Below are 15136 nucleotides of genomic sequence, written 5' to 3'. Positions count from 1 at the left end.
TAATATGATTGATTATATTGGTTGTTTTCCTAATCTTGAACCATCCTTTTGCCCTTGGAATAAATACAATTTGTTCATAATTAACAATTTCTTGTACAATTAGCTATAATATGTTTTACAGGATTTTATTTAAAAATTGTGAATTAATATTCACTAATGATATTTATAGGCAACTTTTTTGAGGAGTTTGTCTGTGAAAGAGAGGAGGGATATAAGGAGATAACTTTGTGGAATGTTGGGATCAAGTGAAAGATTTTTGAGGATGGGGGAGACCTGGGCATGTTTGTAGGCATCAGAGGAAGCCTGTAAATAGGGAAGGATAGAAAATTAGAGATGATAATGGGTATGATCTTCTGTAAGAAACTAGAGGCATTGGGATCAAGGGTACAGATATAGGAATTGACTTTGGCCAGGACTGAGTCCAATCCTTTATGAGAGACTGCAGTAGAGCATGAGAGAATGGGAGGTGCTGTCAAGGAATTTTGAAATGTAGAATAAGGGATCTGCTTGACAACTATAGTTAGAGTATAAAAACTTCTGCATAAACAAAATCAGTGTGTTTAGAATAAGAAAAAACCAAAATGGTTTGGACAAAACTTTTTTCATCAAGTATCTCAGATTAAGTGTCACATCCAAAATATATAGGGAATTTACACAAATATATAAACTCCTATCAGTGTACCTTCTGTACAATATATAGTCTTAGGGCATGGCAAAATCCATAGTGTTGGAGAGGCTAAAGAATAATAAGCTATAAATTGATCTAACCATTCTGGAAAACAATTTGAAATTATGTAAGAAAAGTTACTGGACTGTTCATGCTCTTTGATTCCATTATCTTATATCTGAACATGCATTACATACCCTGATGAAATTGGTGACAGAAGGATCTCATAAATGCTGAAATACGCATAAAAACATTTTTGTAGTAGTAGCAAAAATGTGAAGGGAAAGTCTGTGTATTGACTGGCAAGTGCCTAAGCAAATAGTAGTGTACGGATACGATGAAATGTTATTGTGGGGCAAGGAATTAAGAGAATGGGGAAGACTTGGAAGAACTGGTAGAGAGTGAAGAATCAGGAAAATAATATACGGTGATTATCGTCATGCAAATGACTACAACACTAAAAGACAATAGAATTCATATCACATGCATTGACCAATGTTGTTTTTAGATGATTGATGATGGAACATGCTTCCTTTTCTCTGTAGAGAGGTTGGGGACTACAAGTGGTATGACCTTTCTGCAATAGCTTGTCTTTATTAACCACTGTCATCTCCCAGACACTCTCGTATCTATGAGTTTTTGTGATATTGCTCTCTTGGTGCTATTCCTACCTATCCTGCTCATTCTCCTTTCCTGTAATAACATTCATATCACATATATTAATAATAGTGATTGCTGCTCTCCCCCATAGTCTCTGTCCAGAAATGCTTTCTCTGCTTTCTCTATATTCTGTCTTGATGACTTCATCAGCTCCCATGGATTCAGTCATTTATATGTAAATGACTCTCATATTTCATATATCTATCCCTAGTCTCTCTCCTGAGCTCTAGTTCTGAATCACCAGCTGTCTATTGTTTGTTTCCGACTAGGTATCCCACAAGGCAACTCAAACTCAGTGTGTCTAAAACAGAATTCATTTCCTTTACTTTTAACCCCACCCATCTTCTGAACTTTCCTATTACAATTGAGGGCACCACCTTCCAGTCATCCAAGTTGACAACCTCTGAATCATCCCTGATTTCCCACTACCACCCCACATGTCCATCAGTTGCCATGTTATTAATTCTAGCTCTTACATCTCTCATATGTATTCCTTTTTCTCCACTCTAATAGTCACCAAAATGATCTTCCTATGGTTTGAGTGTCACCATGTCACCCCCAACTCAAACTCCAGTATTTTCCCTGTTACCCCTAGGATCAAATAGAAACTTTGTTGATGTAAAGCTCTCCTTACTGGTCTGTCTCCTTTCCTTCCAGTTTTCTTACATATTACTCTACTCCCAGGCATACTACATTCCAGCCATTCTGGTCCAGTTCCATCTCCCTTCTCCATGTCTTGGTACTGTGTGACCCTCACACCTGGAATGCTCTCCCTTCTCACCTTTACTTCTTAGAGTGATCCTCCATAAGGGATTTCAGCTCTGATCAATGCAAAAAACAACAGCTCTTCCAGAGGGCCAATGATAAAGTATTATTCCCACCTCTGATAAAGGCATACGTATTTGGACATGACCAACATGGAACTTTATTTTGCCTGACAGTGCATATTTGTTAAAAGGTTTATGTCATTTTTTTCAACTGGGAAGGATACAAGGGGAGGGGAATTAGGGATATGTTCCCCCCTCCAATAGAGATTAAAATGAAAAGAAAACAAAAGTAAGACTAAAAGGAATCAAACAGGTGAGACAGGTAGAAATGTATGTGTTGAATATATCATAATAATTAAAAACAAAAGCAAGTTCTACGTAAAAGATTCATAGTTTCATGGGCAATCCTACCCTTCTGTTCCACAGTGTACATGGAAATGTCCATTTTAGTTGGTGTTTGTTAAGTTCAGAACAAATAAAATGGGGGAGAAAAGACTCAGTTCAAGTGCTTTTTCTAGGAGGCCTTTCCCAGTCTGTCTTTCCCCAACCCCAATCCCCAGCTTCTCTTATTTTCCTAAACAAGATTAGCAGGTGCCTGCTTTGTCTGTACATATACTTACATATGTACATGTTGTCTCCTTCACCAGGACGTAAGATTTTTGAGGATGGGGACTATTTGACTCTGTCTTTGTATCCCCAGCACTTAGCATAGTGCCTAGTATGTACTAGCTGCTTAATAAATGTTTGCTGGCTTATTGTTTGATGGCTTACTGGAGTTAGTAGTATTTTTTAAAAATAGTTTTTAAAAGGAAAGAATATTGCCATAGCTGAAATTTGGCAATATGGGAAGGACCCTGTGTATAGGTGTCAGCATTTTTAGAGGGCTTTGTTAGAAACCTGCTATCTTCACATTTAGATAATTAAAATGGTTCTTCCCAGTGTGTGGTTTTAGTAGAGAAAGGCTGGGGGCCCTTGATGGGAGACTGTGCCTGAAAGTGCAAGTAGGATTGACTCCACTAATAGAGTGGGGGCCATGATAAAGCTGCTTGCTCCCATGATGGTTTATTTGACTGTAGCATTCTAGTACTCCAGTTTAAAGGGCACCCACCAAACTCCCCCTAGATGTTTAAGGGACTTAATCCCTTTTCAGTTTCTATATAGTCATAGTTAAAGTCATAGATCCTTGGAGCAAGAAGTTACTTTAGAAACCATGTAGTCTAGCCCCCTAATGTTATTTGCATGTGAAGAATCACCCCCCCCCCCCCCATAGGGGGAAGTGACTTGCCCAGTATCCCACAACAAGTTAGTGACAGAGTCAAGGATAGAGCCATGGTCTCTTGACTCTTTCAGTGAAATGTTACTGCCTCTCCCATATATGGAAACATTGATAGTCACATACATTCAATGTAGTTGCCAAAACTTTGGAAACTTTCTTCCATGTGTAGATGTCAGAAATATGGAAACTTTCTTCCACATTAACCTCTTTATGGGCCTTTGGAAATCATTCAGAAGCCTTCCTGTTTTCTATTTCTTAACTTTTTTTTTTTTTAAGCAATCAGGGTTAAATAACTTGCTCAAGGTTACACGGCCAGTTATTTCTGGGTGTGGTGCTGAGTGTCTGAGCCCGGGATTCAATCTCCAGGTCATCCCAACACTGGAGCTGGTGCTCTTACTCGCTGAGCCACCTGGCCACCCCTAAGCAATTTGGGGTTAAGTAACTTGCTCAAGGTTACAAGGTGTTTCTGGGTGGGTGTTAAGTGTCTGAGCCCAGGATTATTTCTTAACTTTTACAGTAAGTCCTTGGGACTCTTTACATGCTTTGTTCAGACCTCCAGCAGCCATAGAATGATAGAACTGTGAGGGAGGGCCTCAAAGATCTTGTAGCTCAGATGAGGAAATGAAGGCCTCAAGAAGCTAAAGGACTGGCCCAAGTTCTCTGATAAAAATTCACTCATTAACTTTTAGTTGTAAAGAGTCCAAGCTTGCTGATCCAGGTCTTTAGGCCTTGCCTTCATCTTTAATTTCTGAACCCTGAACTTGAGGCACCCTTTTGGTGCCTGAGCTTTCTTGGTTCCTTAGGCTCAGAGATGGGTCATGCCAGATCCTGAATGGCTTTTTCTTCTTCTGCCACTGTGCTTGGATGCCTCATCCACCCTCCAGCCCCGCTTGCTCCCTAAATCAGTCGGAGGTTCTTAACTTCTCTCTGTAGTGTAGTAGACCACTTCCTTTAGTGCTGGTGAGGACAGCAGACCCTTTCTCAGAATAATATGCTAAAATGAATAAAACAAAATACTAAGGATTGCAAAGGAAACTGGTCATCGATAACAGTTATTGATTTTTTTTTTTTTTTAATAAACCAAATTTTTGACCCCAGGTTCAGTCTCTGCTCCAGACTATAGGGGTTTCTCTACAGTGCCTGGCAAATAGTAGGCATTTAATAAACATTCACTGACTGAAGGATGAGAAGTAGTGCAGGGTACAAGTGATGTGAGGCACCCCCTCCTCCAGTGACATGAGATCCCGCTTGGGGGTTAGGAGAGGTGACTCAGAGGCCCAGGGAGGATGAAAGTAGCCCAAGCTCTCTCTCTGCTGGAGGGGAGGAGAACTGCAGGAAGCATTCCAGGAGGCCTGAGGACCATGGCATCCATGAGGAACTCACTGGCCAGGAAAGGGGGCTAGCAGGGGCAGGAGGGGGAACCAGGCCAGCTGCCTTCTGTTGGGAAATGTTTCTGTGACAGAGAAAGAGCTAGGGGGTGTATTAGGTAAATCATTTGGCTGCTTATTGCCCAACATGACATGTTTGTTTATAACAAGTAGTAGAATTGTCCAAAAATGTGAAGAATAAAGATGCATATGGTTCCTTTGGTGACCTGATTCAAATAAGCTGGGACTGTCTCTGCTTTGATGTTTTCCTATGGATGACAGAGTTGATCAGCTTCTGTTTCTCATAAATATTTCATTTTCATGTCATATTTTCACAGATTGCTGTGTCAAAAGAGTATATATAACTCACTGCTGTTTTGTTGATCCTACCTCAGTTTTAAAAAGAGAGAAATGTAACATTCAAATTGTAATTCAGGGCCTTCATTTTTAGTGCTTTGGGTATAAAGAAAACTTTGTTTCCTTGTGCCTTTTGAATATGACATTTTAATAACTCACTGTCACCTATGGAAGGAGACTTAAGACTCTCTCTTGTCATCTTTTTTTTTTTCCTTTCAGTGGGATTCTGGAAGAACTGCAAGATAAACATTCATTCTTCAAGTGTATTTTGCATAACTGAAGTTCTGGCTAACAGGTAAAAATGTGTGTTCAGATTTCCTTTGAGTGGGGTGGATAAAGAAAGTATCAGTAACCAGAAGGAGCAGAAATCCATTCACCTGTATTCCAACAGTCAGTCTAAAAATCCATTCACTTGTATTCCAACAATCAGTCTAAAAATTTCTGAACAAAACTAGCTTTTTCTAAGGAAAACTCTTCTCTCTTTTCTCTTAAAACAGTTTAGTAATTTCAAATGGGCCATCCCATTCAGTGGACTTAATATCCACAGAGAAACTACAGTTTAAATGTAATCATCTGCATGCAGCTTCTGTTATTCTATTAAATAGCCATAGAATCTGTTGCTGAACTTAATTATTGCAGACTTTTAAACAAAACCAGGTTCCTAGATTCTGCCATATGAGGCAGGCTAGCCAGGAGGTGCAGAGGGGGTGAGTCTCCCCTTAGTTTCTTTTTGTCTTTAAATTTCAACTTTTGATTGCTGCTAATGATTTCCAGCTGTACCATTTCCTTAACTCCCCTTAACACTTTGCTGCCTGGTCCCACATTTTAGCTGCTCCTGAAAGGACATATAATTTGTTTGTTTTTAATTGACTTACTGTGGAGTGAGGTCTTGTTAAGAAACCTGTTGTCTTTTCTAAGAACTCAGATCCTTTGTATCCATATTGGATAGAAGTAACCATTGCAGTTAGACCCTTGTTTTAAGTGTTAAACAGATGGTGTTAAGTTTGTAATATTTAATGAACAACAAAGATCTTTGTTTCATGGGTTGGCATAGCCAAAGAATTTATCATCTGGCAGTTACCTTTTGGCTGATGATCAATATTGAAAAGATCTCGGTAGAACTTAGCAGATTCTAGATGCCTTCAAAAACCAAAAATTGAATAGAATACTGAAATGGGAATTCACTATATTCTTCTCTTTCCTAAGATTAGCCTGGTTTCATGCCATCCCTAATACTGTTTTCTGGAATCTGGGCAGACCAGGACCAAAGAGTTGGAAGTGAGTTCTGGTCCAGCCTGACTCAGGAGTTTGGAATTACTCCATAATTTAGAGACTAGGCAAGACCTAGAACCATCCAAACCACATAAAACCATTTTGATTCAAATGTAAAACCCTTATGATTGAACTGAATTGAATTGGCCAGTGGGGATGAAGGGCAAACTACCCTTTGCAGCATGATTCACTTTAATGTGTGTTCCCTGAGTTTAGATTAACTGGTCCTGAAGCAGGATGAGGGTAGTCCTTCTGTCCTTCCCAGTGAGGTGAATTTCTTCAAGTTTTTAAACACTTGTAGATTTCACTATTGAGGTCTCCTCCTTTGTATGCAGGGTAAGCCAATCCAGTCACCATGAGTTGGAGCTTCCTGACTCGACTATTAGAGGAGATCCACAACCATTCCACATTTGTGGGGAAGATTTGGCTCACCATATTGATAGTCTTCCGGATCGTACTCACTGCTGTGGGTGGGGAGTCCATCTACTATGACGAACAAAGCAAGTTTGTATGCAACACAGAACAGCCAGGCTGTGAGAATGTCTGCTATGATGCTTTTGCTCCACTGTCCCACGTCCGCTTTTGGGTGTTCCAGATCATCCTTGTGGCCACCCCCTCGGTGATGTATCTGGGCTACGCCATTCACAAGATTGCCAAGATGGAGCATGGAGAGGCAGACAAGAAGGCAGCACGGAGCAAGCCCTATGCAATGCGCTGGAAGCAGCACCGGGGCCTGGAGGAAACCGAGGAGGACCATGAGGAAGACCCCATGATGTACCCAGAGATGGAATTAGAAAGTGAAAAAGAAAACAAGGAGCAGAGTCAGCCTAAACCCAAGCATGATGGCCGGCGACGGATTCGGGAAGATGGGCTCATGAAAATCTACGTGCTACAGTTGCTAGCAAGGACCTTGTTTGAGGTGGGTTTCCTGGTGGGGCAGTATCTTCTGTACGGCTTCCAGGTCCGCCCATTTTATGTGTGTAGCAGAGTCCCCTGCCCTCATAAAATAGACTGTTTCATTTCTAGGCCCACTGAAAAAACCATCTTCCTGCTGATAATGTACGGTGTGACAGGTCTCTGTCTGATCCTCAACATTTGGGAAATGCTGCACTTGGGGTTTGGGACTATACGTGACTCACTAAATAGCAAAAGGAGAGAACTGGAAGATTCAGGTGCTTATAATTATCCTTTCACTTGGAATACTCCATCTGCTCCACCTGGCTATAACATTGTGGTCAAACCCGACCAAATCCAGTACACAGAACTGTCCAATGCTAAGATTGCCTACAAACAGAACAAGGCCAACATCGCTCAGGAGCAGCAGTATGGGAGCAATGAGGAGAACCTTCCCGCAGACCTCGAGATGCTGCAGCGAGAAATCAGAGTGGCCCAGGAGCGCTTGGATCTGGCCATCCAGGCCTACAACCACCAGAACAACCGCCACTGCCCCCGGGAAAAAAAGGCCAAAGCTGGCTCCAACAAAAGCAGTGCCAGTAGCAAATCCGGGGATGGGAAGAACTCTGTCTGGATTTAATCCTGGCCAGGCTCATAACTGGTGCTTCTCCTCGGTTAGGGTAAGCAGCAAGTGGCTCACTGAATAATGACTTCCATTGAGTAAACATTTGGCTCTGGTTATCTTCAGGGAGGTTTAATGTTGGCCGGTGATCCGAGCTCAGGGGACTTGGGGCCAGGAGGGGGAGACTGGGGAGTGGGAGAGAAGGGAAACAAAGCGTTCCCAGGCACATGTTCTCAGCAATAACACGGTTGCAGAACTTTACCCTTGTGTCTTCCAGATCTGGAAAAGAACATATATTTAAATCATTCTTGTTGAACAGTTTTTTATGTACAGTATTATGGTACATTTTTAGTATGATAATTTTCTTTTGTATTTGTAAATTTGACCTCTGCAGTTATACTTTTATATTAAAGGAAAAAAGCTGTAATAGATAACGCCTAGCATTTGGCTAGTGTTATTACTTTGGTCAGCAGACTTTTGCCATGTGTTTAAAGTTATAATTGATGCAGTTCTTAATAAAAGTGCCTCATGCTGTAGGGAGGACTTCAGTTATAGAAGGACAAGGAGAAGCTCTGAGTTTGCAGATATGAAAAGAAAACCCTGCAGCACTGTGGGCCAAGTTCTTTCCCTTTCCCTCTTCCCCAACAGAAACAATCCAATTGGTCTTATCCAGATACTCAAAACTGCCTCTTGTACAGGTGTGTCCCATTTGAAACAAACAATAGATGAAAAGTTTGAGTTAGAAGAAATGAAGTAAAGTAGTGGGGCAGTGGGGAGTGCTACACTTATGAAAAGATTTAACAGTTAGTGAGCTTGGCTAATGCAGATAGTATGTTATCCAATTCCTTTTTTAAATTACCCAGCTCTTTTTTTTTTTTTTAGTCCCACATCTGTTGCACAAAGGGAGGGCTGCCTACATCTGGATAGTATGGCTTCTCTGGGAGTGTAAGCTTACTTTGTCAGAAAGTAACACCTGAAAAATGGGCTATGGAAGCAGGGAGAAGAAATTATTCCTTGTTTGGATTGCCTTAAGTCTCCCTCCTGGCTGGCCTCTCATGAAGTCTGTAATAAACAGTTCCCTTTTTATATATATTAGCAGGAAGTGTACAAACAGCCATGCTTGTGTGAATAATACTTAGAGTTACTTAGGCTGCAAAAGACCAGAGAGCTTGGAGTCTGAGGTCCATGGATTCTAACTGGCCACAGAACCCTGGCCAGGTAGGGAGAATGATATATGCCCAGAATACTAATCTGGCTGGTACTCTGGATATTTTGGCAAATAATTGGCATTTGTAAATGCAAAAGGGAAGACTTTTCCATGTTTACAGCCTGTGGTACTTTTTTTTTTTTTTGGTAAGAGGAGACAGTCCTATTTATAAGATACTAATAATTTATGTGCATTTTTAGCCTTTTGGGGGGGATTATCTTAGCACTGGGTCATGTAAAAATGTTGGCCTTCTGGCATTTTCACATTGTTTGTCTAAGGACATACAACCTTTTTTTTTTTTAATTGCATGGTAGTGAAAGGAAAATAAAGGAACTTTTTCTCTAGTGGATCATTTCCACAGAGATGTCTATTTGGACCTCACCTAGAGGCCTGCCTCTAGGCCACAAGTTCTCCAAAGCCAGTTTCCTTTTATGTAACTCCTAAGATCTGCCAACTGGCTGTCATGTGATGTGAAATCCTAGAAGCAAGCCCTCCCTTTTTTTTTTTTTAATGGGTTTTTGTTTCTCCCCATTGCAGTCTAAAACATATCATAACATGTGAATTACCTTCTAACCATTCATGTTCATTTTTACGGTGCATTTTTTTTTCTGCTTAGCAAAGAAGAGTGTGTTCTGGGTTCGTCAGGCATCTTAAACCAAAAATAAACCCAAGCAGAACAGAAGGAGAATATTCAGGAAATGTAATCCATAGATACATCACAGATAAATAACATAACCACACTGTTTCCTTGGAAGCAAAAACTTAAGAAGGAAATGTATCATTATTCATTTTAAGAAGATATGCAAGATTTGAGCTTCCCAAGCCTAGCCTGGGAAGGATTGCTTCTAATTAATTCATCTCTCACTAACCTGGAGGCATGGTAGAGCTCCATGTAGCTCTCTTACTTGAAGAAGGAGGAATTTTGGAAAAAACCTAGAGAAGAGCAGGATGGCTTAGCCAGGGGAAAATATCAGTCAGGGGAGAAAGGGCGTCCATTGTCAAGAACTGGGCAAAGACGTTTGAAGCCTGGAGTGTTCATTATGCACCCATCCTGCCTCTGGTTCTTCTCTGTTTTGTTGAGAACTGTTCTCTGTTTTGAATGCCCTCATTGATGGTTTTGTGGATGACTTTGAATGTCTTAGATGGAAACAGCACAACTACTCACTGTCTCCTCTCTCCACCTCTGTGTATGAGATGAATTTCCTGATAACTTGGTACCTATTTTCTTAGTAGGCTTTCTTTCAGCTTTTGCTTGTGTGAAGTGTCCAAACCATTCCAACAATTCAGTGTTTCTAAGAGCCTACCTGTATGTCCTGGGCAGAGTCCCAGCTGCCTCAGATTTATAAGAAGATCTCAGGACTCACATCCCACTTAACCCACTAAACATTGGACCACCAACAGTATTGCCCACAAAAAAATAGAATTAAGGCATTTCTTGCTCAGTTTACTTGTTTACTTTAACATGGAGCCTGGTTACAGCTTTTCTTAGCTTGTTAAAGATTCCATACTTGCCTCTGTTGCTCAGACAGGCCGTTCTGATTGTTTTTTCATATTGCTGGAGAACTTCAGAATTTGACCTTTTAAAAAACCTGCTCCATCCTTCTGTGGACTGCTTCCCTGATGGCAGGATGGACTGGTAGAGTGGAGGAACTGGGGTCTTTGAAGCATGGTTGCATTTATCCTAGTGCAGCATTCACCTTGTTTGGACATCATTGTAAGTGTCATGTTGGGAAGAGACTCATCAGAGAAACATTTAAGAAGCCTTTTTCTTGGGTGAGACTTGAAGGAAAAAGCTAACACAAGAAAAATCAGAATTTCCTATTAATTAAATGCTAATGCTTTTTATTTTATTTTATTTTACTGCCTTATAAGGTTTAAGAACCTTACTTGGTTCTATAGTTGTTGTTCATTCAGCAACCTTAAGATCTTGGAAGCCACTGTTCCTGTGACTGTAGAATTACCCTCAGTGATGATAAACTTTACCTTTCTGAAGGTGTTTCTTACAGTTGGAGCAGACAGAGAGATCAGTGACTATATTTTCCCCAAAAGCTTTGGATGTATTGAGTAAATTATTTATTTCTCTGTTTCTCTTACCTGCCTCCACCATCTTCATGCACTCCCCTTATGAAGGAGGAGGTAAGAGTGTGTGTGATTTGTTCATTAAAACCCCAGCCTGGGACCTGTGGCTCCCATTCCAACATCAAGTTCCTTGCCTTTCGCATTTCTTCATGTTGTAACCTTAGGCACATCATTTTGTTTCTTTGTCCAAATTTCAGTAACATTCTCTGTAAAACAAGCAAAGTAGCTGTTCTCTCTCCTACCTCACAGGGATGTTGTGAGGATTGGTCTCAGCAGAGCTTCTGGATAACTTTTAATGACACCTGGACCAAGTATTATTGTTACCATTATTTTGTCATCTGTTGGAGTCTGGAATTTGAATTGTAAAACACACCTGCAGTTCAAAGAATTGATTAATGATAACCAAATGTCCCTCCAGCACCTCAGGTGATGGGACTCAACAGCCTTTTAAAAGACCTGGGAAACCTTATTAACCCAAGCAGTGTTTTCTGAGAAAGGGTTTTATGTAATCAGCAGCATTCTACCTGGGAGCACCCACCAGGTGCTGATATTTCCACCTTTTGTGCTCTCTTCATTACATTCTGATACACCCCTTTCAAAGAACAGCATCTGCAGTTAATAAGAAAGTGTAGGGGGGGAATACTGGCAGCTAACTTTCAATAAAAAGAGACTTCACCTTCCCCTTTGGAAAGACGTTTGATAAGATGTTTACCTAATGATTTTCTAAGTGACAGAGGAAATTACCTGAGGGTAATGAATGATTCAGGGCCCTTGGCAGCTGTGAGTGATTAAGTATAAAGCATTAGATATAGAGGGATTTTTCCTTCACCTGTTTGATATCCCATGTAGTTTGTGGCTACATTTATGCTCAGTTAAAATGACCCATGATCTTTTTGCTTTTAGGAAGCGGACCTTATATGTTGATAGAATCCTGACTCCTGTGGAATATGAGCTGAACTTGGCAATGTTTTTTATTTTACCCTTTTCTAATCATGTAATCTCATGAGAAAATTCTTCCCATTCCCCCCTCCCCCCAAAAAAATAGAGCCCTGATAGAGGGATATAACCTAGGAAGCGGTACAGTGCTGAAAGTTTGGCAATCCCAGTTCATTCATGCCAGTAATCTCTCTCGATTTACTGGCCCTATTAGATTTTGGAATCATCAAGCTGAGTGTGCTTGTCATTCATTCTGTCTGCACATCATGGAGACCTTAAAATGCAATTTAAATGCTGCCCAGATATAACTCTTTCCCTTTTGTTATGTTAAATGGGTTTCATTCATGCACATTCCATGTTCACAGGTAATAATAACTCCTTGAAGGAGCAAAACTATATATAGTGTTAGAGAATTCAAGCAACCAAAGAAAATCACTCTCAACTCCAGTCCAAAATCCCTACAGAAATCAAAATAGGAGTTATATTTTTTCAGGATGAGGCTACTTGCTTTGATTGAGCAAGGGCCATAAGCCATGTCTGCTTGTGTGCTTCCTAGAAGATTGGAAATCTTTTCCCCTATTGTACTAAATCGTGTTTTCTGTAACTAGCCTTTCATGGAAGTCTCTACCTCAGGCACTAATTATTTATAGTTGTACTTAGCAAATGAATATTGAACCAAATTAGCTGGGATTTCCAACTTCCTAGGGGCAATTTAAACAGAAAACCCAATTAAGTTAACCAGTGACCTAATGTTATTTAGTTATTTAGAAAGTGCATGAATAGCCGGGGAACTATCCATTCCAGTACCAAAGATCACACATTTCTGATTTTATTCTCTCTGTGGTTAATGTAAAGCTTTATGTCAGAGGCAAACCCTGTGTCCAGGGATTCGTCTCCAGTAAGGTTTTGTTTTTGAAAGAATGTTTTGTCAGTTCCAAATACAGTTTAGAAGATTCATTTGTGGTCTGTGCATCTTTTTCCAAAACTTGAAACCTATTAAAAATCCAGCTGCCGGAAAATGTCGTGTTTCAGATTTTCCCTATTCTTTGTATAAAACAATGCCGCCAAGAACTTAATGGTTTTAGTCATAGCATTTGAGACCACATTCTCCTCTCCAGTGTTCCTGGTAAGTTGATCTCAGTGGGAATGCTTGTGCAGAAAATCCCCTGAGGAAAAAAGTTTCAGAATTAGGTGGCCTTGTGGATGGCTGGCTGTTGTGCTTGGGGCATTATGATTTAGGAAGTGATCTTTGGTGGGAGGATGGAGTTTAAATGTAGAGGGGAGGGGCCAGAAGGTCAGAGCTTCCTATCACTTATCTCTTTCCTTACCTCTTCAGTGGTTAAATTTTGGAGCATCTACCTCAGAGAGGTTTGTGGATAAGCAGGTCTGGTCAGCCACAGACTGGCCAGTTTAGAATGGTGCAGTTAAGGATTGGCAGTGGTGTTCTGGCTCTTCCTCTAAGAAGAAGGTTAAGGGGGCGGCCAAGTAGCACAGCGAGTAAGACCACCAGCTCCAGTGTCAGGATGACCTGGGGATCAAATCCAGGCTCAGGTACTTAGCACCACACCCAGAAATAACTGGCTGTGTAACCTTGAGGAAGTTACTTAACCCGAATTGCTTAAAAAAAAAAAAAAAAGGTTAAAGGTTGAAAGGGGGAGGTTTGGAGGGGGGAGGGGTGTGGTTTCCACATCTTTAAAGGCTGCATTTTCTTTGTTTTCCCTTGAGCTACTAAACAGTTAACAGTGATGGGGCAGTCATGGGTCCCTTCTGAGAAAACTGACTCAACCTAACCTTATTTGGTTAAAAAATTAATAAAAAGACCAAAAAAGCAAACCACAATGGAGTAAGAGTGTCTTACAAGCCTCTAGAGCACCTTGAGTCACTCTAATTCCATTAGCTTCCTATGTTCCTATATTCCCAGGTCATTTTGCTGTAAAACCAGAACAAGGGGTAGTTCTGAGTCAGAGCTGTAAATTCCTAAGCACTCTGTAAAATTAAAACCTTTTTTTGCCCCAGAAGTTCCTGAGGAAATACTTTAAACCTCAGACACCTTTCATGGATATCTCATTAAATGGTACATATTAGTTCACTCATTTTTTATTTGGAGAAAAAATTTACAGAATTTAGGAAGGGACGTTTTGGAATGAAGCTAAGCCCTGTAAAGTGTCAGTTGGCAATTGGGCTGAGAACAGGAACCAGTTTCCTATCTGGGTTTTCAGATTCTTCCCCAGTATTCAAACCTCCTTGTTGTTTGGTTATGCCCAATTCTTCTGGACCCCATTTAGGGTTTTGGAAAAGATCTTAGAGTGGCTTTGCCATTTCCTTCTCTAGCCCATTTTGCAGATGAGGGAGGAGCTCAGCAGGCAAACACGTTAAGGGTCACACAACTAGTGTCTGAGGCCAGATTTGAACTCAGAAAGATGAGTCTTCCTGACTCCAAGCCCAGTGCTCTATGCACTGCACCAGCTAGCTGCCCAAACCTCCTTGGCTCTAACCAAAAAAGAGTTATCAGAAAGTATTTTGATCTTAAATATGTGATCCAAGTAAAAGGAACATAATAGAACCTTGAGATGCATACCCTGAAGAGAAAGCATTTTTTGCTAGCATTATCTTTAACTCAAAATTGGGCCTGAACTTGAAGCTGTTTCTTTTCTCCCCTTTTTTAATGATCTCTGGCTCTGACTTCAGCATATAGTCAGAATGGAAAGAAACATCCCACCCCAGGTGTGAATTAAGCCATTTTTGTAGTTGGACTCTGTAGGACACATTCCAGTACCACCTCTCACACAGTGAGGTCTTTGTAGAAACTGAAGAAAGGGAAGTCCCTTCTGACTCACTACATTTCCAGAGGTAAAACCACAAAGACTTTTGATTCAAACTGCAACCCCATCTCCTAAAGCAGTGGAATAGGCCCAATCAGAATTTATTTTATCCATTCTTGTCATTTTGTGCCTACCTTCCAAATGCTGTCATCAGAACTGTAAGAGGAGGGGAATACAGAAAAGAGATCCCCACAGGGGAAAGTTGACCCA

The 15136-nt window shown here is 40.7% G+C and overlaps 1 protein-coding gene across 9 annotated transcripts in view; it reads left to right on the top strand.

Moving 5' to 3' along the window:
• Positions 1 to 13123, top strand: part of GJC1 (gap junction protein gamma 1) — a 42778-nt gene extending 29655 nt beyond the window's left edge. For all 9 annotated transcript variants that reach the window (XM_069076143.1, XM_069076146.1, XM_069076141.1 and 6 more), the window contains 2 exons: positions 5314 to 5389; positions 6702 to 13123. In XM_069076143.1, the coding sequence (XP_068932244.1) occupies positions 6722 to 7900 (1179 nt within the window). In that variant the 5' untranslated portion in view covers positions 5314 to 5389; positions 6702 to 6721 and the 3' untranslated portion in view covers positions 7901 to 13123. The remainder of the gene's footprint in view (positions 1 to 5313; positions 5390 to 6701) is intronic.
• Positions 13124 to 15136: the final 2013 nt, after the last annotated feature.

Source organism: Petaurus breviceps, unplaced genomic scaffold (genome assembly GCF_028583685.1).
Source record: "Petaurus breviceps papuanus isolate PSGF00001 unplaced genomic scaffold, PetGlider_PUasm1.0 90925, whole genome shotgun sequence".
Classification (NCBI taxonomy): domain Eukaryota; kingdom Metazoa; phylum Chordata; class Mammalia; order Diprotodontia; family Petauridae; genus Petaurus; species Petaurus breviceps.
Note: the sequence above shows the minus strand (reverse complement) of the source record. Positions and strands in the feature narration are given on the sequence as shown.